Source organism: Centroberyx affinis, unplaced genomic scaffold (assembly GCF_046629955.1).
Source record: "Centroberyx affinis isolate AG114_WGS23_722 - 3 ecotype Tasmania unplaced genomic scaffold, CSIRO-AGI_Caff_v1 ptg001453l_1, whole genome shotgun sequence".
Taxonomy (NCBI): Eukaryota; Metazoa; Chordata; class Actinopteri; order Beryciformes; family Berycidae; genus Centroberyx; species Centroberyx affinis.
The window spans coordinates 39,466-63,076 of NW_027279926.1; the positions used below are offsets into that span (position 1 = coordinate 39,466).

Sequence of the window (23,611 nt, forward strand, 5' to 3'; positions counted from 1 at the left end):
CACTTTTAGTAGTCCAGGTTGACAGGTCTTATGAGCGTACGTTTCACAATGAATATTGAAAATGAAGATGTAATTGGCCTGCGATTGTGTGGTTTGAGCATGCAACTTTTAAGACGGATTGACGGGACCGGGCAGTATTTCAAAGATCTTTTCTGCACGCTTCAACACATTCCAAGATCTCATTCACTGTACGGTTTCTGTGCTGGTGGATTTCACCCTTTAATCGCTGCTGAAGTGAGAAGCAACAACAAACAGTACACTGGCGCTCAATCTGGCAATAAATCACTGCAGCTCGTCTGCCATACGGATAAATGGATTAACATAATTACCAATGATGCTATAGTGGATCAACTCATGGTTTTATCACTGTTGTTTTTTTCGTTTTTCTTCCAGGATATCCCATCAAGCTGGAGCTTTCCCCAGGTAACCAAAGACCATCTTAGGCTCTCTCTCCTGCTCCCTGGGAGGACGGGGGGAGTTGCACCGCAGCCACCGATCTTCACGCAGGCTCTCGGGATGGGGAGCTCTGAGAAAGCCGCTTTGTTTGGCCGGGGCTCCGTTTCTCAGCTCGCCGCCTGAGGAGGGAGCGGGAGGCGGCGTACCGGGGAGGGCTGCTGGGGGGGGGAGGAGGAGGAGGAGGAGGAGGAGGGCGGCCGGTGGAGAACCCCCCTGAGGGCGGACCGTAACCGCGACCCGCCGGGCTCGGGCTCAAGCACAGCGGGAGCATGTCAGCGCCGGGAGGCCCTTCGTGGATGTCTGGCGCCGCGGCCAAGGCCGACCTGCTGCTCTGGATGGGGCTCGTGTCCATCTGTCTGGCCGCCGCTCAGGCCCAGCAGCACCCCGTGGTCACCACCAATTACGGGAAATTGCGGGGGGTTAAGGTGACGTTGCCCAATGAAATCCTGGGACCGGTGGAGCAGTATTTGGGGATCCCGTACGCTTTGGCCCCGACGGGGGAGAGGAGGTTCCAGCCGCCGGAGCCGCCCATGTCCTGGCCGGGCATCAGGAATGCTACTCAGTTTGCCCCGGTTTGTCCTCAGTTCTTGGAGGACCGCTTTTTACTCAATGATATGCTCCCCGTGTGGTTCACCGCCAACTTGGATACAGTGGTTACCTATGTGCAGGAGCAAAACGAGGACTGCCTTTACCTAAACATCTATGTCCCCACAGAGGATGGTAGGTCCTTTCACTTTGTCTCTTGTCTTTTCTTCTGTCCTCTACCTTTTCCTTCTTGTCTTTGTTTTCTTTTCGTATGTCTCACTTCTCTATGCAGGTCTACCTTGACCTTTGAGGTAGTTCGCGAAATGACATGTCATTAACCCTAGGATTCCCAATGTCTTATATTGTCTTTGTTTTCTTTTCGTATGGCTCACTTCCCTATGCAGGTCTACCTTGACCTTTGAGGTAGTTCGCGAAATGACATGTCATTAACCCGAGGATTCCCAATGTCTTTTATTGTCTTTGTTTACTTTTCGTATGGCTCACTTCCCTATGCAGGTCTACCTTGAACTTTGAGGTAGTTCACGAAATGACATGTCATTAACCCGAGGATTCCCAATGTCTTTTCATGTCAAACACCCCCAAACAGATTTGTGTTTGGCCATGAATCCCCATTTGGTAAAAACTGTCCCACAGTCCTACTACCTGAGAGGTTATTTGTTGTTAGATATGTTAAGAATTACATAGATACATAGATCTTATATGTTCTCTCATTGCACAAACCAGTTGGGGTCGTTACTCAAAAGAAGTACGATATGACTTGTTATTCCTGACTAATTTAAAAAAAAAAACATAATTACTTAACTTATTACCCAACTTTATTGCTATTATTCTTCCATTACACCCCCCAAAATTGCCAATTACATCATCTCTTACCTACAGAAATCAAGTCTGTTTCCTCTCTTGTGCAGGACTTTGTGAGCATTCCATGTCCAATGTTCTTGCTTGTCATCCTTTTGCTGGATAAAATCAAAGTTTACTGTACCACCATTTTTTCATCTTGGTTGGCTCATAGGTTTGTTTAGCTCAGGCCTTTTCCACATCAGTTGAGAGATGGAGATGACTAATAATGCTGAAAAGGAATCTCTATGGGGAAAATCATAGGTTTTGGATAATTTAACATCAATCTGATATTTAGAGGGGGTGGTGACAAAAGATTTTGATTGGTACCTGTAATATTATTACTTAAAATTACAGAAAAAATGTATCACACTAGTTGCTACTGGATAAAATAATAATATTCTGAAATGTTCAGTATCTTCTGCAAGCAAAATGTATTATACACAACTAGGGACACAATGTACAGCAGCCTATGTATGCTTTCTTACTATGTCTTGTGCATTACAACCTCTAGTGAATGACATAACAGTGAAATTACTTTTATTGTGCAGGTTCCCTGGGACCTCACAAAGATTCTTCGGGTCTCTGGACCCAGTTTGCAAAATTGATGATTTTGCTAATGGTTCAGCCTCAGAGTAGACATTGACTATTTTGTCCAACAGAGAGGAAAATCACAGAGCCTCTCATCTAACTGCTGAGAGCTCATGCTGGTTTGTACTATAGCAGTTAGAGTGCTGTTTGCTGATGTCAGATTTAAAAAAAAAAAAAAAAACCCTGAGAATGCGAGGTTCTCTATTGCTCTCAGTTTGAAGGCCCATCCACTGTGTGTTTGTTTTCCACACTGCCCTATTTGAGTGAGCACTTCTGGACTTGGAGTGGGTGTGACACTCATACCAGTTGAGCACTTTACCCATCCAGGTCTTGCAACAGACGCCATGTACAGGGGGGGGGGGGGGAGTGTGTTAGGTAAAAGCACAGCGTGTTCAACTTAACCTAATGCGGTTTGAGGTCAGGGTAAGCAGGCTCGTCCGGGCTGTTTTAGGAAGCGGGGCAGCAGCGCCCACTGGAAGGATAGCGAACAACGTTAATGTGCGCCTGGCTGAGATCTTTGACAGCTCCATGCTAAATTTAGTCTGAGCTCTTGAGTACATGGTAGATTAAAGAGCGCAGGATAGGGATAATCTCGCAATCCCGGGGTCGGATGCACAGACGGGCGCTATTCTGAAATGTTTCAATATCTCCGGGAAACAAAAGTTATTGTTCTCAGCCAGGGACACAATGTACAGCAGGCTATGCTTTCTCGCCTGTTTTAATCTGCATTTTTTTTTCTTTTACAGCCAAAACAGCAGCCAGTAAATCATGAGGATATACAATATGCTGTATGAGCTCTTCAGATGTCTTGCTTTCCAAACATTCCTGCAACACCAATTGAAATTCGCCTGTTAAATTCTACTTTTTAATGCTTACTGTTGTCTGGTGAAAACCTTGTATCTCCAAAATATCAACCATTCAGGAACTAAGACAAACAGCTTTGTTTTTAGCTTGATGACCATGCAGTTTTCAGTTTATCCAATGGGGTTTTGAAAGGGTTTCATGGACCCGAGGGAAGTAGAATTTTCTCAATCCACAGAGGAGCATGTAATCCTTCAATTAAAGTCCAAACATGAAAATCAGCAACATTGGAGTCACGTGGTTTTCCCCCCCCTGACGACGATATGCTACACAGATGCGAGGCTTGCCCAGCTTAGTAAATCTACTCAACAGTGCTTTTACACATGCAGATAAGCTGTTACATTCCATTTTTCATTATTTCCTATTATTGCGGTATAGAAAAACAAAAGCGTGAACACAGATGGGGGGTGGGGGGGTGGGGGAGGAGCAATAATAATCTGTCTCCACACCCTGAGCTCAGTGGGGAGTGACATGTCTATCCCAGTTAGAGCTCCCCGCGCTGCCCATCATCTTTATATCCTCCGAGTTGGCCTTTTCAGAAATCCGGTGTAATGTCAAAATATCCTGCCAGCCGAGGATCACGGAGGGATTTATAGTTTCACCGCACCTCAAGTGGGTTGACAGATTAAGCGACGCCTATTCTTTGTCATCTGATTGTAAGTCGAAAAAAAGGAAATCCACTATGGCCCCGCACGGAGCGCGCTCAAACGGCTGCATTGTCATAGCCTTTTGGATTTTGCGCTGAATCCTTTGGCCAAGCAGACAAGGTGCTGGCTGTCTGGAGGTTAGGAAATGGCCAAAAGCTCTTTTCATTTGAGGTGTGTGTGTGTGTGTGTGTCTGTAGACAAAGAGCTGCAGTGTGTTAGGTGTATGTGTGTGTGTGTGTGTGAGAGAGGGGAAAAAAATAGAAAGAGAGAGGGAGACAGACAGAAAGCGAGAGAGAGAGGACATGTATGTCGATGCAGTGTGGTGTGTGCGTGTAGAAATAGAGCGAGGGAGAAATTGGTGTGTGTGTGTGTGTGTGTGTGTGTGGTGTTAGGGCAGTAAAGCTGGCTTTATCAGCCTCTGCAGTAGCTGCAGACTGACTGGGGAGGTGGCATGCAGCTGTATTGTGAATTAATCAGAGAGAAGATGTTTCCTCGGGGGGTTTTCTCCGTGAGGGAGACAATACCACAGCCGCCTCGTCTCCATTTTTTAATTGTCGACATCTCCCGCATTAGTTCTGTTTTACTGCTCGACACTGTGCTGAAATGTAAGACCCAGCCCACTGTAATGCCGCCTGTTACCTTCACATGCCCTTCCAGAGGCAATATGAATAGCCTGATTTATTTGATACTTGGAAACCAAATGACATTAGCGCTGCTTTTTTTGGGGGGTTTTTTTTTGCAAAGTTTGAGCAAGCTGTTCCTTAAATTAAAATGCAGCTCAGGAACTTGCGGGCTGTCACCGTCAAATAGATTCCCTTTCCAGCACTTGGTAGAGTGAAGATGAAGTGTATAAGCTGAGGTAAATATTAAGAGAAAAAATGGCCTGAAGATGTCACTGCAATTCATTTTTATTTCCTTGCATCTTGAGTTCGAATGCAACCCATAATTCTGTAGGCTGTTAAGTTTGCATTTCTGCCATTTGGTGTGTAGTTCAAAATCCCTATGGAAAATATGAATGGGATTTGCAAGAAACGCCAAAAGTGAAGTCTGTGCTACACAGAGGTGTACTAGCTATACTACATTGTGTTCCATGGAATAAAATACATCAACTAACATCACCTTTGTGAATGTTCGTCCCATTACTTTTCATATCGATTGTTGCTAGTCAGTGGTGGAAGAAGTACTGAGATCTTTTACTTAAATAAAAGTAGCAATACAACAATCTAAAGATACTCCATTACAAGTAAAAGTCCTGCATTCAAAATCTTACTTACTAAAAGTACATAAGTATTGGCAGCAAAATGTACTTAGAGTATCAAAGTAAATGTACTCATTATGCAAACTGTCCCCATTTAGAGAGTTATATTTTTCATAAATTATTGGAATATTAATGCTGATTTATTGACATACATGTACATGTAAGCAGCATTTTAAAGTTGTCAATGTGAAGCTAATCTTAACAATTTAGCTATACTTTTGGGTAGTCTACTCTATGACAATGCTATTTTAGTTATTTTATAAAGATGATCAAATGTTTTAAATATAAAATATTGATCTGAAAAGTAACTAGTAACTATAGCTGTGTACAAAGTAGCATCAAATGGAAATACTCAAGTAAAGTACAAGTACCTCAAAATTGTATTTAAGTACAGTACTTGAGTAAATGTACTTAATTACTTTCCACCACTGTTGCTAGTAAAATGCTAATCTTTCGGGAAGGAGGACTACAACTGTCAGCTAGCGGTTTGACGTGATTAGCTAACCACGCTAATCAATAACAACCATAATAACTTCTCAATGCATCAATCTTAATAATTTGAATGTATGACACAGGATGAGAGGTATAGGAAGTCGCTCTTGACCTCAGCGTTACAGCAATTTATTGTTAGCTATTGTAGTCCACTTTCCCTGATGATTAGCATTTTGTTAGCAAAAATCAACATTAAAAGTAACTAAAAGAACAAAATTTGCAAAGGTGATGCTAGTGGGTTTATTTTAAGCCCTGGAAAAAAACATGAGGGCATCATGTATCTCATGGGTATTCATTCAACACAGCCCGCATTTTCTTTTTATGTCCATTCATATTTTCCATAGAGATTTTGAATTTAACACCAAATCTTGACCACATACCATGAAGCGGTTGGTTGAAGATGGGGTCTGATACAATGGCCTCCTCCTTGAGTACATACAAAACAGATAGATGTGAAAAATAGACTCTCAAATGTTCAATTTTGTTTATAAAATCAACTCTGAATGTCTTAGAAATGGAAATGCCACATCCAAGGCTTCCATTTGGCACCTAGCACACCAAGATCAAACTTCAAAATATGAGTGATATATGGATCAAATATACGAATCCTAATATGCAAAGTCAGAATGCTTTATCATAGAAAGCTATTTATTGGGTTTGTTTGATCAACATATCATTCTCTGTCTCCTGTTTCTGAGATGTTCAAAATGGATTTAACAACAAAATTGAACCCTTTCACATCTATCCGTTTTAAATATGCTTAAGGACAGCTATGTGGAATGACCCTGTCCTATTTGATTTTTAAATTCATCCTACAACAAGATTCAAATAATAAGATATCATAGGCCTCTTCAACATAACATGTAGGCCTGCTCTAACAGGCTGCTCCCTGCTTCTCCTATTAACAGTGCAGGAGAAAAAACTGTAACTGCAAAGCAATGGTGAAATCTAGAGTAAAAATTGAGAAAGGTATCCCTATAATTGTGATAAATACCTGGACTGTAAACCAGCTAACTGTATGAAGCCTAACTCTAGGTAGCAAAAAGCTGAATATTTAGCTCCTGCTCTGTTTCCCTGCTCTTTCTGTTGACAGTAAGAAAGTGAAAAGCATTGGAAAAATTTCAAAGAGCATCCCTAAAATTGTAATAAATAATACCGTAGGATAATTATCAACGAGCTAATTGTATAAAGCCTATCTGTAACAAGCTAAATATCAAGCAGAATATAAACTTCAGTGTCATCTCATCTAGCTATTGGCCAACTACTCCTCACCTGAGCCAGCCAGCTAACTCTATGAAGCCAAGCTAACTGTAGCTAGCTACAGTAATAATGGCTAATATCAGGCAGAATTTTTAACTATTTCCTGTCCATGTCCTACTAACCCCTGCTCTGCTTCCTGCACTTTCTATTGGCAGGGAGAAAAAATAGTGCCGAACAGAGTCGGAATTTGGACTAGCATTTGAAGCTAGTACGTTAAGGTATTTAGCTAGCTAGGCGACTGTAGACAAGGCTAATCTATTTTAAAACATAACTTAACTATCAAACCAAATATAGTACAAGTCAACTTACATTTAATGATTTGAGTTAATAATCAATTTATCCGCTGCATTTTTGCTGGCTTGCTGAACATTTGAACGGCTGAACAAGTGTCCGGAATTGTATCCGATTCCGGCCACTCGGTCACTCACTCGGTAATTTCCGGTGTTTACCGACATTTTTATACGGAGAAGTGATGTAAATTCATACACATTTCAGAAGCTAAGTATCAAATTTCATAAATATCTATACACATTTAAGCATATGAAACACTACGTTACGAACTTAGTCACGAACAATAAGCGGGAAGCCTTAAATTCCACTTTGGGCGACAGTTACTTCATGTAGAGAATCGGTATTGGCTGATAAATGGAAAAATAAGAGCCTTGAGTACATAGCCTGCACTTCTTACAAGTATCTGTAACATTGTGAAGGTACAGGAAGGGTTAATAAAGGGTTAATATCGAGTATATGAATACACCGACGGAGGAAAGTAAGTGTCCGGAATTGGATACGAATTTTGAATCTCAAAAATAGGTGTGCTATCATCTTGCAGGGACTGGAAGAAAATCAATTACAAGTTAAGATAAAAGCGATATTGAACTTTAAAAAAGACAGATGGAGGATTGTTAATTTATGAGAAACTTCAGCGAAAACAGTACAGGATGAAATATATCGGTATATGATTGTGATTTTTTGGTCATATGCTGTCTGGAATTGGATGCCCTGATGTTAGCTCTTTAACACCTGAAGTTGAGTATCTGGCATACGCAAATGTTTTAGGCTGGTAGGTGAGAGAACGCTTATTGCCACTAGAGCTGCTGCTGTTGGACTTGCATTAGAAAAAAGTGCGGGAGACAGATTTGCATTTCTATCAACCATGTTCTCTCCTTGTCTGCTCAAGGAGGAAGGCATCACATCGGATTCCGTCTTCGTCACTTCACGTCATGTGACAGTGACTCAAGATGCAAGTAAATAAAAATGAATTGCGTTTTTGAGAATATTTCGAGGCCGCTCGAGCTACAGCAAACATGCTGCCACATTTTGAGAGACTGACTCCCTTAAGACTATAAGACCTTTCTGAGATGTTTTTTTCAAGGCAGTGTTTTCGCTAATGCTAGAGCTGTGATCTTCTGGCCCTCTCTCGAGCACTAAGTGGCCTTCCAGTAGCCCAGAGTGCTTATGCAAGGAGCTGCCATTCTCCTTATTCACCCGGGTGTTTCTGACAGCCAGTCATACACACGGAGAGGCGGAAGGAAATGACTCCAGGCCAGGTCACGGCAGGGCAAAGAGAGAGAAAATGCAATAGACGTCGTAAACTACCCGTCTCTCGGTCTCCTTTCCGCCGCATCAAAGGCAAAGAGATAAAACAACAGTCAGAAAATGACATTTGGAGTCTGCGATCTTGTGGCATGCAGTGTTTGCTTTCCGTCAGACTGTCTCAAAGGTAGCCTTGGAAAAAAAACAAAAAAAACAGGATGCTGAATGCCAGTAAATGATACAGATCAACATGGAAACAGTCTGGACAGGTTTTCGTTTTGTGTGTTTTGAAGGCCCCAACTGGTTTTATAAACCAGCGTGGTTTATGTTATAAGGCCATTGTGAAATATTGATTTAGCGAGGCTGAGGGTGCGCAGACGTGTGTGTGTGTGCTTGTTCTTCCGTGCATTCTGATTTAAGTGCTTGGAGGCTTGCATATATGCTGTGTGCATTTATGTGTGTGTATGTCAGTTTGTGTGTGTGTTTGTGTGTGACCAGCTAGGGCAAATGTGGAAGTTCACGCTTTGCCGAGTTAAACTGACATGCCACTTGCCCCTTGTTTGTACAGCTTTAGGTCCTTCACCGAGCGACTATATAGTGTAAACATTCCACCATCCTCACTATCCTGCCGCATTATGTGCCTGCGGAGACCTATTCTCCACTATTTACTGCTCAGCGAATGCTACAGCACACATTGTGAAGGTAGAAGTGGAGCACAATGAGATGAGAAGATGATACATTTTGAATGGTAAAAGATGTCAACGAGTAGAGACATAGGTAATGGGCTTCAAGACTGTCACATTTGCATCATGGCTGCTTCAATTCAGTGCAGAGAAGTAGCTTTGATAGTAATAAGCCCATGTCTTTTTTTGTCATTTAAAGGTGCTATATGTGGCATTTTCATATCAATAAATCATTACCACATTCATTTTTAGACATTAGTATAATTACCGTAAACAAACAAGACCATTACTGAGAAGATTGTTAGCCTCTACCAGCCTCTACACTGCATTTTACATTGTGAGCCATCAGGTCAGTTTTGGCGGGAAATCTGGAAGAGGGCGCTGTTCTTCCAGCACAAACGGAGGTGAAGATTGCAGAGTTTCTGGCAACAGCAGATGGTGGAAGGAGTGTAAATTTGATGGAAAAATTACTTCCAACATGTTGATTCTCTTCAGGAAGGGGGAGGGGGAACAATGGTTTATGGGAAATGTGGTCTTAAATGTGAGAAACACTAGCACTAACAATACCACTGGCGTGAGGTAGAGGCGACCAATCGTCTCCGCCATGAGCTCATTAGTTAATGGTAATTATACTAAGGTATCACAATTAATTTGAAGAAGATATGTTGATTTTTTTTAAACATGCTACATCTAGCACCAAGGCTCAGAGAGCACTTTTGGAATTTTGAGTTACACTTCATAAAATTGACTAAAACATACTTACCATGAGTTTGAAAGCCCTTTTGGAGAATTCATTATAAATCCCCAGAGGGGTTGTACAGGAATACCCATGAATATAATTTTAAGATTACATTCTGACTGTAATAGTTGTGACTGTGGTCCAAAAGGTCACTATTTTTTTTTCTGATTGTTTGAGCTCTGCCTCTCACAATCAACTATGAAGTACTTTTAGACTCAGCAGCAGACCAGCCAAGCGTGGTAAACCCAATGCTTATGACGCCTAATTTTAATTATGAGACCTGATTGAGAAGGTATACAATGAGACTTGTGTAACAGAATTGATGTTTATGTTATAAAGTGCACTCACCATCCACAGTTACATTGTTTCTCCTATGTCCTTTGACTCTTCCAGAATTTTTTTTTTAGGCGATCATCAAAATGGAACTAAATGTTGAATTCAGTGCTTCTCGTGTCTTCTGAGAAATATAAGCTCTTCATGCCGAACTGATATGCTTCCTTTGATGCCGCACAGTTACTGTAGAGTTAATTAGACTTTGCATCACACTAGTGTGGGAGATTTGTTTCAGTTGATGGAACTGTTTGGTCACAAATTGCTGTTTTGTCCCCGCCAGACTGCTGCCGTAGTCCTTGTTACTCGATGCACCAAAAGACAGTTAATCATACCACAGCTTGGTTGTACTATTCAGCTTACAATGAATATGTTTCCACTTGTTTTTCTCAGCCTGCACTCACAGCGCCCCAAAGTTTTTTAATGAATTTTTAAGTCTTTTTTTTGGGTGAAAGCTGCTGTTTTTTTTTTACTCTTTTTTTTTTTTATCTGTTTCCCCTTATCCCCTCTACTTTTCTCCTGTTGTTGACACTAGGGGCCAACTCAAACAGACAAGGCGCAGATTTCAACAGTAATGATGGTGGCGATGATGCAGGTATTTTTCTGTCTTTTTTTCCCTTTTTGCCAAAAAAGCCTGACACTTGTGCATGACAGAGAACCTATTCGACCTCTTTTTTTAATTGATTTGTTTTGACCCCCTCCTACCTCTCCCTCTCTTTTTTATCCCAGATGAAGTGCATATCAATGCACACCTATCAGCTCTTCATTTTTGGATCAACCTCTTTCCTCTTTGGAGATCTAGATCATTTAGTCACAAATCAGAGCGTCCCGTCTGAGGCGAAAGGGCACCTCTAAATAGGACTGAGGTGGACGTTCCAATAATCACCACTTACCAGAAATGCTCCTTTTTCTGCCCTGTTTTTGGCAAGTCAAATGTAATTTCAAATTAAACTCTGCATGCGATTTCGCCTCCTCCTCCGAAAAATTAAATTTTTACAAAAAATCATGTCCCTCTCCCCCTTTCTACATTTTCCTTTTTTTCTTCCTCCATTGCTCGGTGAAGCATGAGCACTAACCCATGTTGTTTTGACAGTGGAAATTTGTTCATTGGTGGCTCTGTGAAAATCACTGCCACATATTTCTTTTTTCTAATATTAACACCTCGCTCTTGTGCATGGTAATAACCAAGTGGTGTTTTTCTTTTTTTCTTTCTTTTTTTTTACTGTGTTGGGTAATCCGTGGGGATGGCAGATAGCAGGGACTTGGGGTGAGGAAGCCATAGGAGTCGTTTCAGTAAAAGGGCACCATTTGTCTTCTGGGGAAAGACAGGCAAGTGCCAGAAAAAGCACTGACATTTCTGAATCACGTTATTGTGGGCAGTTGTTCAGCTTTGAAGGATGCCCCACTAGTGATATTTTACATAATCCTTACATGCTTAATTCAGGCATTTCGACGTTGAGTGCAGACCGGGTTCCAACCTTTGATGCTGATGAAAAGGATGTAGAGGAAACAATTGTTTCTATGCTGTCAATTTTGCCTTTTTGAACAAACTGAGATTTTTAAAGGTGCTACGTGTTGCATTTTAACATCAATAAATAATTACCACATTCATTTTGAGACATTAGTATAATTACAGTAAACAAAACCATCACTGAGAAAATTGGCAGTGTCTACCAGCCTCTACTCTGCATTTTACATTGTGTGCCAATGGGTCAGATTTGGCGGGAAATCTGCTGGATTGCTTTACGGCACAAAACAGGAAGAGGGCGCTGCTCTTCCGGAGCAAACGGAGCTAATGCTAATGCAGATTGTGGAAGGAGTGAAAAGCCGATGGAAAAATCACTTCCAACATGTTTATCCTCTTCAGTAAAGACAAAGATGCCAAGGGGGAGGAAGGGGGACAGGAAGCAACAGGGTTTTTGGGAAATGTGGTCTTAATTTTGAGAAACACTAGCACTAACTGGTGTAAGATAGAGGCTACCAATCGTCTCCACCATGGTCTCATTTGCCTATGGTAATTATACCAAGGCGTCACAATTAATTTGACAATGATATATGTTGACATTTAAAAATCCTACACGTAGCACCTTTAAAGACCGCAATGTCTAACCTGAACTTTTATCTCCACAGGGGAAGGATCCCTACGTTGACCATATGAAAAGATACCTCTTATTTTCTCAAGGAAACTGTAACCATTTTGCCATTTGCAGAGAAATAATTATTGTAGCCATTACACTGGGTTTTAGTCATGTGCTGTAGTGACACAACGGATATTCTAAATTTCCTCTGGGGTTTCACAACGGCGGTTAGGAAACACCTTCACGTATTGGATTTGCTTCCTAACAGATGTAGCATAGTTTGCTTCAAATGAGCAGGGCCGGATAGCTGGAGATAGTACTCTGTTGTTAAAATAGATTACAAAAACTCACCATCTGCCCACAGCTGTTGCAGGAAAAGCCAATATGCGCTTTAGAGGTACAAGAGGAAACCCTATGCCTTTGAGTACGCTCTCACCTACAAGCACAAGTACCCATTTTGGGACATTGTTATCTCAGTCTTAGTGTGTTTAAAGATATATGAGCAAAAGAACTGAGTGTCAGCTTTCGATTATGGACCCTGTGGTACCATATAGGACGGCAGCAAAAAGGCCAATGGTTTGCACACTTGAAGAATAGGTTTGCATACCGGAGACACAGTGGTACGTTCGTGAAATGCCTGGGTAAACCGTGTCTTCAGGCTCCACCAAGGCTTGCCGATGTTTTCAGGAGAGCGCGCACGATCGATGCACTCTGACTGTTTGAACATCTGCAGTGGCAATGAATTACTCCCCTGGCTCCCCTGTGGTTCCACCTATACCTCAGTGCCTGCTGCAGAGCCACCTCACAGCACTGCAGACAACCTTTCTCCAACCTTATGTGCTGTTCACTCCAAAGCGCTCTCCCGGCCAAAATAGTTTTTGTGCAAGGTTTTTTTTTCAGTATAAAATGAGCTTTTGTCAGGCAAGTGCTTGCCTGAAGAACGCTATTTGAATCAAACATCCCCCCCAATTTTAATTATTCAATTACGTCTCTAGAATAAGGACTTTTTGAGGATATTACTTGAATTGCTTTTTAAGATTTCCCTGTAATTACTTTTCTCTTTTGCAAAGAGACACCGTGGCTACCCGTGGCTAAGTACATCGTGGCTTGTTCAAAGCAGAGGAGCTGCATAGAGGGTTTTTTTTTTTTTTTTGCAGAATAGTTTGACAATATACTGAACATACTGTTTTAGAGCAGTTATTTAGCTGTTCCTGACAGGTTTGTGTTTGGCTGTGGCCCAAGTAAAGACTTTTTTGCGCCTCGGGAGAGAGTGGCTGGCTCTAGTTGGCATGTCAGAGAACTGTATTGAAGAGGAAGTAGACTCCTGTCTGTGGGAAAGGGGGGGGGGGGGTTGTGTTGTGTTGATGGCGGCGGGGGGGAGGTGGGCGGAAGCGGGGCGGGGGGGGCACACATTACAGCGCCCTGCACCTCCATTAGCTGCCATTTCCATTCGGCCCACTGACAGTCGGAAATGCTGAAAGCAATGGAAAATTCAGACGGACCCCCTTCAAACGCACTCGCTAACCAACCCCCCCCCTCCCCTCCCCCCCCACACCGCTGGCCCCCCCCCCCCATCCTCCCCCACCACCCACCACCCCCACCCATATAAAGATGAGTAATGTGCGCAACGCTGCGCAGCCAGTAGAGGAATATATTATCCCCCCGGCCGGGGTGGCAGTGATGAATGTCCGGGACGAACTCACTGCAGAGTCACCCAGGCAGCTCCAGAGGCCCAAGAGAGAGAGAGAGAGAGAGAGAGAGAGGGAAAGAGAGAGAGAGAGAGAAGAGCACTTGAAGCAGTTTGATTTCTTTAGTTTTAAGTGCACTCCACGCTGACAGGATGGGGACACTGTGCCCCGAGACCACCCTCTTCTTGCCTCGCCATAAAACATGCCTCTAAATCTGCAGGGGATCTTTTCCGCTGGATCAAAGCGCCCTGAGTGACCCGCCACTCCCCCCGTCCTCCCTCCCCCCCCGCCCGCCCCATTTCCAACTCCCAACGACTTGCAGCGCAACACCAAAAAAAGAGATGGGTTAGCAACGAGTCGATTTGCCTGTTTGTGTGATGGAGAGCCAGCCAGGATAGTTTTGTCTCAGAACGTCCGAGAGCCCCGGCGGATGGGTATCAGTTTGAGACCCTGACAACTTTATGGCCCCGCTCTGTTTTATGTGCATCTGGAGTTGTCGCCCCACTTCAAGGTTGTTTCCACCGCCCACGACGTTCCACCGGGCCCCTACGCCAAATGAGGAACCGAACGATCAACGGGAACTTACTGACACAATCACGTTTCCCGCCTCTGTAATTAGCCGCTCGTATTTAAACCGAGACGGATCTGTCCGGGGGTTCGCGGCGTCGACCCCTCGGCTCCATCCTCGGGCCCCGTCCCTTCGCCGCACCGGCTTGGCTGTTTACAGTGCCGGCTCGGTCGCAGGTGAGGAGTCGCGAAATAGATGCAGACACATTAGCGAGCGCTAGGCACCCACTCGGAGCACAGCGGAGATTAATAACCTGTCACTGTGGGTTGCTTTCTACTCCTTCTTTTCTCACTGTTTTCTTTTGTGGAGGAGAATGATACACTCCCCTCGCCTAGCGCTAGTGCAGCCTCCCTCCCTCCCTCCCTCCCTGCCTGCCTGCCTGGCCCAGCTGAGCCGCTTTCCGCCAAGCCTGCCGAGACTGCGCGGAAAGAGTCGGCCTTCCGTTCGCCCGCCGTTGCGTTGCCCATCTTGCCACAGCCAAAAGGCAAACGCAAGGCAAACCAATAATCAGTGTGTGCAGAGCAGGCCTCCACTTAAAACCAATTACACAGGACAGATAGGAGCTGTGTCGCTGGTTTTCCCCCCCCCCCCGCCGCTCCCATGCCAGCGCGCCCATGCCTCGGCAGAATGAGCGGCGTTTGAAATGCCTGATTGGGTGACTCTGAATAACATTCACACGCTCCTGTGCATAGGCGCAGCACCGCGGCTTTGAATCTCGGCACACAAACAGCACACAAGCTGGCCGGCTCCCCGTCTCAAGTCGGTATTTTTCTCAGCGGATGCTCTCATCCTGAATGACATTTGAGAGACTTCCAAGGAGCCCGGTCGGCTGGGCTGTGGATAATGGGTTCGTTCAGCTGTTCATTCCAGGCAGCCGAAGCTACTGTAGTGCAGGAGATCTGAGAGATGCCGGCCGGGCCGCGCGAGGACAGCGATATGATACTTTCGGAGGCCTTTTTTTTTTTTTTTTTCTTCCTTTTTCTTTCTGGGGTTTCAAAGGAGTAAAAACGAGTGGAAAAATACGTCCAGCAGCATCGATCCGGAGTCAGACTGCCTGTTTTTGAGTCCTGAGGCGGAATGGTGGATGCTGAGCTTTGCTTTCTCCAGACCCTCAAAAGTCAATGGAGAGATCCCGATGATGAAGATGCAACGAGCTGATGTATTGTTCCTGCTGCTTGTTGGGGGGAATTATATCTTCCCATTCCATCTTCTTTCATGCTAAGGCCCCCACTCTTTAATTTATAATCACCACCTACACATGTACTAATCACCCAGCTTAATCACAACTGGAGAGGCTCGTAAACAAGGTATTCATCTGGCCTAATTGCAGCATTCCCCGCATATTTCACAAAGAACAAATGATGCAGGCAAGAGGGGAGATAGATGCGGAGATTGCAGGGTTGAAGCCATGGAAATTCTCATCAGGGGAATGCTAAACCATATCTACAGAGTGTGTTTCCACCCTGCATCCTTCCATAGGTACTGCATTGTGTAAATGATCGCATTGAAATGAGTTGATTCATGCTGTGTACAGGCCCCAAGGCGTAATTGTGATTTGCTGATCCATCAGGGGATGCAAATCACGAGCAAATTGATTTGTTGTGAGGTGAGACAACCAAAAAGGTCAATCTAATTCTCCCGTTGTGCAGACATTGATACTGTAAGTGTTTTACATTTGCCTGATTATTAAAATGTCATCAGTGGCACGTGGATGAATGTAGAGGACCATGATATAGCCCGTGTTCCCCAGATACTAATCACAATGTTGCTCCAAGCTGTTTCTGGTGTTTGTTTTGGACAGCGGATTTGTTCTGTCTAGGGCTGTAGCTTCAGTTTAACACCTGATTTACAGTAATTGAGTTCTACCTGAAGCCAGATATAAAGCCTAGCCATTAAACATGTAGACGTGGAAAATAGGGCTGAACGATTTTGAAAAAATATCTAATTGCGATTATTTTGACTGATATTGCAATTGCGATATGATTTGCGATACTAGAGGGAATGATCATTTTTAAATCATTATTCTCATTTTCATTGAAAAACGTATTAAAATGATTATGGTGTGATTTTTGCAGGGATCTGTACCAAACAAAGATGTTTTCTTAAGTCTGTAGAATATGATGTGTAGGCCAGGACATCTCTGCAGCACAACAATATTTCATTTAAAATGGTATTTTGACAGACATTTCACCTTTAACAAATACTGCGCCTCCTGCGATTTGAAAATTGCAGTAGGCCATATTGCGATTTCGATAAAATTTCGATTAATTGTTCAGCCCTAGTGGAAAAGATAGAAAACCCATGTAGATATAGCACCAAAATGAAAGTTGAGACATCTGTAGTCGTCCGTAGCATCTTTTTGTGAAATCAGAACCCAAGTATCTTTCTGATATCAGTTCAAAACAGCCTCCAAAGCTGTTTTAATGTGTATTTTTGCCATAATACCATATCATGAAAATTTCAGTTGAGCTGACGTTGAACTTGGCCACCTCCTGCACGTCGCCGTCCATCAAATGCATCAAATAACAACAAAGTTCTATGTAGCTGCTCTTGTTTTTTTCTGTTCTTTTGCTTTGAGACAGCAATGGCTGCTACTGCTGTCGGCGTCTCACGTGTGTGTGCCCCCTCTTTGCAGACATCCATGATGAGAACGGGCTCAAGCCAGTCATGGTTTACATCCACGGAGGGTCCTACATGGAGGGAACCGGCAACATGATCGACGGCAGCATCCTGGCCAGCTATGGGAACGTCATCGTCATCACAATCAACTACCGACTGGGAGTTCTGGGTGAGTCGACTGATTTGGGGCTTTATTCCGTTTGGGAAAAAGTCGATTGATGGAACGATTGAGTCAGAAAGTGAGCGAGTTATTGATTTAATGATTGATCGAATGACTAATCGGCTGGTTGATTTTTCATGTCCGTAAAAGCTCTCTTGGAGACAAAGTACACTTACTTTCCGTGTGTCTTCACTATTTGAGCAACAAGGTGTACATCCAAGGAGGTAGACAGTGAAAATCTTCTTAAGCTCTTTTTGATTACATTTTTGAATCCCAGCATGACAGCATAATAATAACACCGATAGACCTTTCTCACCGCGCGTTGACGGATCGCCTCGCGCTTTTAATTAAGACGGGCTTACTCACGGTCTGTATGTTCCGCAAGTGCGTTTCATCATGTCATCCTTACAGAGCAAATACGCTGAAGCAAATCAAAAAAGGTTAATCTATTCAAATGCACATATGCATGCAGAGATGTTTTAAACATTTCACGCTTTTTTTCGCCTCCAGCTCTCATACATTATGTCTTTCCAGCGCCAATCGGTCTGCGACGGTAGGTGGTAGGTGGTAGTTTGCATTTTTCTGGGATTCTCCTTCTTTAGAATGGTCGTATTCAAATGCGGCGTCGAAGAGATAAGCAAATGCAAATTGAATGAAGGCTATTACATTTGCAGCCGTTTCATTTTTATTTTGCTTTAATCATTCTGTGGCATCAAACGTCAAGCGGCCAAAATCGACCCGATCAGTCGTTCGACATCGTTCAGTGCGTTTTATTTTGTTGCATCTGTAAGATTAAAGTAGTTCCTAGCACACATGGGACTAGTTTATCTTGTCTTTGACATAAAGGTTTGAGGTCTGGGTTTTCTGTTGCCTGAGAAAATCTGAGAGTCTGAGAGGAGGTTGATAACATCGAAACATTTTGAGTGAAAGGGTATTGAAGTTTCAGCCGCTCTATATCGAAATGCCTTTTGGAGGGAGCTTGGCCGTGGCCATTTTCTGACGAGTTGCACCAGCATGTACTGTGGAAATGGTGGCTGGCGAGTGTTGTAATGGAAAGGAGATGCTTTGCCATCTTCCTCGGATATTGTTTAATATTGTTTGTGACCTCTAAATAGGCCAGAGAACAGATGTTTGAGGTAGTGTTCACCCTTGTAAAAGACTTTAGAGTAACTAAACCCCAAACCCAAATCTGTGTAAAGCCTGACATCTAGTGGTAAAAAGCATGCTGCTGAAATTGCCATCTGCTATTGGCTGATCTATGGTGCCAGGTGATGTCACCACCTGTTCAGCCAATAGCAGATGGTAATTTCAGTAGCATGTTTTTTATCATTAGATGTCAGGCTTTACACAGATTTACAGAGATGCTTGATATTTGGCCTTACTATTCAATTATGTCTGGTCATGAATATTAAAATGATGATGATGATGATGATGATGGTTGAGATGGCATTGGTGGTGATGATGATGATGACCATGCTTACCATATCTTGACTTGCATATCATGTACTTTATGTTGTGCTTTTATAAGAATTACTGGAGAGAATAATGAACATTGACAAAAAAGATAATAACATTTATGAATATAATTGTCCAAGCTAACTGAATGATATTTGAGGGTAAAGCAACTCATGCACCATGTAGTCAGGGCAAAATGGGCTCATTAAGACAGTCCATATGCTGAGATCACTGAAAAAATGGTTTATATCACTTCTTTTCACGTCTTTTCACATTTTTCACTTGAGCACATTTGTTTGATTTGCTTCCTCCATGGCCATTTAGCTAGCTTGGATATTTCTATTCATAAACGTTATCTTTTTTTTTCATACTTCACTTTTCTCTCCAGTAACCGTTCTAAAACCTTACACAACATATGACATCCTTGTCCTGTTTTTCCAACTCATGGTAAACTTGAAATTTTGTGTCTTTGCTGCCAGTTTCAATGTCATTTAATGGGAAAGAAAAAAAAAAAAATTCTTTGTCTAGCCATGGAAAAAATACATATTTTGCTCTGGCTAGCTACCATGGCAACCGGCCCTCATGTTCGCACAAAGAAAAGTGACGCCTCTCACTACCACTTGAAACACACTTGCAGGATCCCATTCCAAGGCAAATGCACTTGTATGGAATTAGTTTGGGTTTAGTTCTTATACTGTATCAATAGCCACATTACACTTGGGCTGGTATGAGATGTTATTTTTCATCCAGCCTTCAGTGTGTGCCGCTATGAATTTGAGGCATCTGCCATGCGGTTTAGATGCTGTTTGCATGCAAGACATGGTCTCTTACCAGTGAAGTGAAGCCACAGTACATTCTTATTCACATGCTACTACCGCCGCTGCTCTGCTCTGCTTACCATTTGTTATAAGGCCGAGCTGTCTGCACCAGTCACTATATTTAGTTGCCTGAGAGCCGGGGGGAAAAGGTGTTCTGGAAAAGTGTGCACTGCGGAAAGGAAAAAAGAAATGAGGGGAGAGAGAGAGAGAGAGAGAGAGAGCGAGAGAGAGGAGGGGAGGGAGAGAATGCAGATGAGAATACAGATAGAGACAACAGAGAACGCTGAGTGCAAATAGAGTCAGATAAAAAAGAACAGAGGGAGAGAGGGAGGAGAGAACCAGAGTGAAAATGTAGGAATGGAGATCTTGTTAGGCGTTCAAGCTACAATAGGCGAGATTTTGATGTAAGAATCCAGCCGTCTTATCAGCCTAAATCACAAAGAGCAACAGAGAAGAGCGTCCCATCCGCACTAATTGAGACGCTGTAGATTCACCCTATTTGCCCAAATTAAATTCTGGTGTCAGGTATGGTATGGAAGAATCCAAATTTAAGATTAAAATACAGACTGTCTCCTAAAACAGACAGCTCTTTTTCCCTCTCTCTTCCCTTTGGCATCCTTTGTTTCCCATAAGAATGCGTTCCCTCTGGTGGTGTCTTCGCCTCGATTTCACATCTGGGAAGAAAATAGCATCATTTAAAGTTTTGTGGATTGTTTTCCATTGCATCTGCTTTTCAAACAGTGAAACATTTGTTAAACATTTCATCGGATTACAAAGAATGAAAGTAGCGTACCTAGCTGCCTCGTAATGAGTGGCGATCACGCTTGTTTGCTTGTTTATTTGTTTATTTAAAGATCCCCATTAGCAGAGAAAATTGCAGCGATCTTATTATGTCAAAGCTACGGTGGCCCTGAGGGGCAAAACACAACAACATTTCACAAAACGCAACATTTCACAAAACGCAACAACATTTCACAAAACATAACATTTCACAAAACACAACGACATTTCAGAAAACACAACATTTCAGAAAACACAACAACATTTCACAAAACATTTCACAAAACACATTTCAGAAAACATGACATTTCAGAAAACACAACGACATTTCACAAAACACGACATTTCACATAACACAACGACATTTCACAAAACACAACGACATTTGAGAAAACACAACATTTCACAAAACACAACATTACAGAAAATATGTGAAATGTTGTGTTTTGTGAAATGTCGTGTTTTCTCAAATGTTGTGTTTTGTGAAATGTTGTTGTGTTTTGTGAAATGTTGTTGTGTTTTGTGAAATGTTGTGTTTTGTGAAATGTGTTTTGTGAAATGTTGTTGTGTTTTGTGAAATGTCGTTGTGTTTTGCCCCTCAGGGCCACCGTACAAATCACACATGTCCATTGATTCTAAATTGAAGTTGTCAGGTTATAACTTACTCTACTTGTCGTTTATGAAGTGCATCTCCCCCATGATAATTTCCCGTAGCGGCAAAACAACAAGTAAATTCAAATGATTCATGCAGTTACATCTCGCAGCCATTAGGAGGCGCCAATGTGCAAAGTCGCCTAGTGCAGCTTTTCCCCACAGCCAGTCTTTAGTACAGCATGCTGCTGAGCTGAAACAGACATCTCGTGTTAACAGATGACAAGCTCTGCAGCTCGCGATGCTGCTTTCGCCGCTGGGCCCACGATAAGGCTAGAGTGTGTGAATGAAGTGAGAGAAGTCATCAGACACTCATCACCCTGCACCACTCACACACACTCTGTTGGACATCTGTCAGTCGCCATATCGCTCGCCTCCTCACACGCTTTCCCTCAGTTGATTTAAAGATGTAGGACTACCTCGCTTTTTATTTGCGGAATCGAGTTTACCACCTTTTTTAGAGCTGATATCCATCTTTATAACATAAATTCATGATATGAAGCTTAGTAAGCGCCATCAAAGTGATGTAAGTACCTGAGGATAGGGTCAAAACAGAAATGAATGCTTTTGTAGAGACATAATAGATTTTTCTTTCTGTTGGTGGTTGTTTGCCTCATGATGATCACTGGCTGGAGATCATAGTTTACCCTCCATTTTATTTACCACTACATCACTGCATTCATGTTGCATTCAAAACAGAAAATTGGGGGAATAAAAAATACATAGATCTCGCAGACTACCCCTTTAATTTCTTTCTTTTTTTGTTCCTTAAAAGACACTATAACTTACATCAGTTTCAAGCTACTTACTATGCTGTGAATTATGAATTTTGGGGAAAAAAGTTTTTTTTACCGCATTAAATAAATGAGAAACTGACATTTAACACGTTGGTGAACAGATTCAACAACATATCCCGCTTTTATGACAATAAAGCAGTAACTTGCCGGTCGTCACTTTGCATTTCTATTCTTGGTTTACGCTAAAATTTGTATTTAAAAATGAAAGTAGATCCGGTCTCCCAATCAGGAACTATCTCTCCTAAATGGTATCCCTCCGCTATGTTCTCTTCTATCAATAATGCTATTTGGTGAAATTCTGTTCTAAAACGTTGGACCCGCAGTCAATTAAAAATCACAGCAGCAGGATCTGATGTTGAATCTGTTTCTCGTTTATTTAATGCGGTAAAAAGAAAAAACAGGATCTTGAGGATTTCCCGAAAATTCATAATTAACAGCATAGTAAGTAGCTTGAAAGTGATGTAAGTTATAGTGTCTTTTAAGGGAAAAAAAAATAGAAATTAAAGGGGTAGTCTGCGAGATATATGTATTTTTTATTCCCCCAATTTTCTGTTTTGAATGCAACATGAATGCAGTGATGTAGTGGTAAATAAAATGGAGGGTAAAACTATGATCTCCAGCCAGTCAGTGAGTCTATTTTCGTGGCCTCATTCAAATGAATGGGAAGTAAAAAATCTGAATGCTACAAACTCATTCAGCTGCATCTGATCTTGGTGATTCGTTTATATTGTGGTTTTCATAGCGGTCAAGTGCCAAAATAACCCCCCATGTTAAAACTAAGTGGAATACTGCTTTAAGATTCCATGCCAGCCTAAAAAAAGGTGCCAAACTCTATCCTGCATAGGAAAAGGTAGGGTGAACCGAGTTCTAGCGGCTTTCACCCTCCACTACACCCGCTGTCCGCAAGCCAACACGAGCCCAGCGTCCGCCGGACTGTAACAGAATCGAGTGCGGCGGGTCGCCGGCGCGCACAGACCTCCGTTCTGGCAGCGGGGACCGCGGCGGAGAGGACGGGACCCGAGTGCCAGGACCGGGGGCCCGGCGGCCCGGGGCCTGGCCGGGGCTTCCGCGGACTCTGCCTTTCAGAACGCGCAGAGTGCCATCTGCCTTCAGAGAGCCGCCGTCACGTGGGCCGGGGGGGCGGGGGGGGGGGGGGGGGGGGTTGACGGCGGGCTTCATTACGCTGCGCTGGGATCTGTCAGAGGCACATGGCGCTCTCCATTTTCTCCCTCTCTAGCCCCCCCCCCCCCGCCTATTATGGCCGGACGTGAGGCGACTGCTGATTCGCCGACTCCTTCGCTCCAAACCAGGGGGGGAAAACCAGCCTCAGTCCAGTCTGCCCACCTTTTTATTTCTCATATACACTGAATGCACAAAATATGAGGTGAATCCAGGTAAAAGCCAGTATCCCTTATTGATTTCCCTTATTAAATCTGTACCAGTCACAAAGGAGGAGATGGAGATAAAGAGAAGCAGACGAGTTAGAGAAGGATTTTTGGGCTTTGAGACATTTGAGATGTGGATTGTGTAAAAAGAGCTGTAACTCAATATCAGGAAGATGCCCCTAATATTTTGTATACTCAGTGTAGTGTTTCCCTACTTTACTTGAAGTGCATTGGGATATATTATAAACAGATTAGAAGCCCATTAGAAGCACAGACAAACCTTTCTAACAGGCAAACATCAGAAAATTACATTCAATTTAACATCATGTCATTAACAGTTACCCCATAAAGTATTCAACCTAGCGTTTGACTGATA

At 42.9% G+C, this 23,611-nt stretch overlaps 1 protein-coding gene across 5 annotated transcripts in view; it reads left to right on the plus strand.

Annotated features, from left to right (window-relative positions):
- Positions 1-725: 725 nt before the first annotated feature.
- The window catches only part of nlgn4xa (neuroligin 4 X-linked a), a 61,295-nt gene continuing 38,409 nt past the window's right edge, over positions 726-23,611 (plus strand). Inside the window, exons 1-4 of one of the 5 annotated variants that reach the window (XM_071526755.1) lie at positions 726-1,176; positions 10,772-10,819; positions 12,628-12,630; positions 17,206-17,358. In XM_071526755.1, the coding sequence (XP_071382856.1) occupies positions 726-1,176; positions 10,772-10,819; positions 12,628-12,630; positions 17,206-17,358 (655 nt within the window). Of the gene's footprint in view, positions 1,181-2,715; positions 2,719-10,771; positions 10,832-12,627; positions 12,631-12,876; positions 12,891-17,205; positions 17,359-23,611 lie in introns of all 5 variants that reach the window. The other 4 variants (XM_071526759.1, XM_071526760.1, XM_071526758.1 and 1 more) reach the window with 4 other exon arrangements.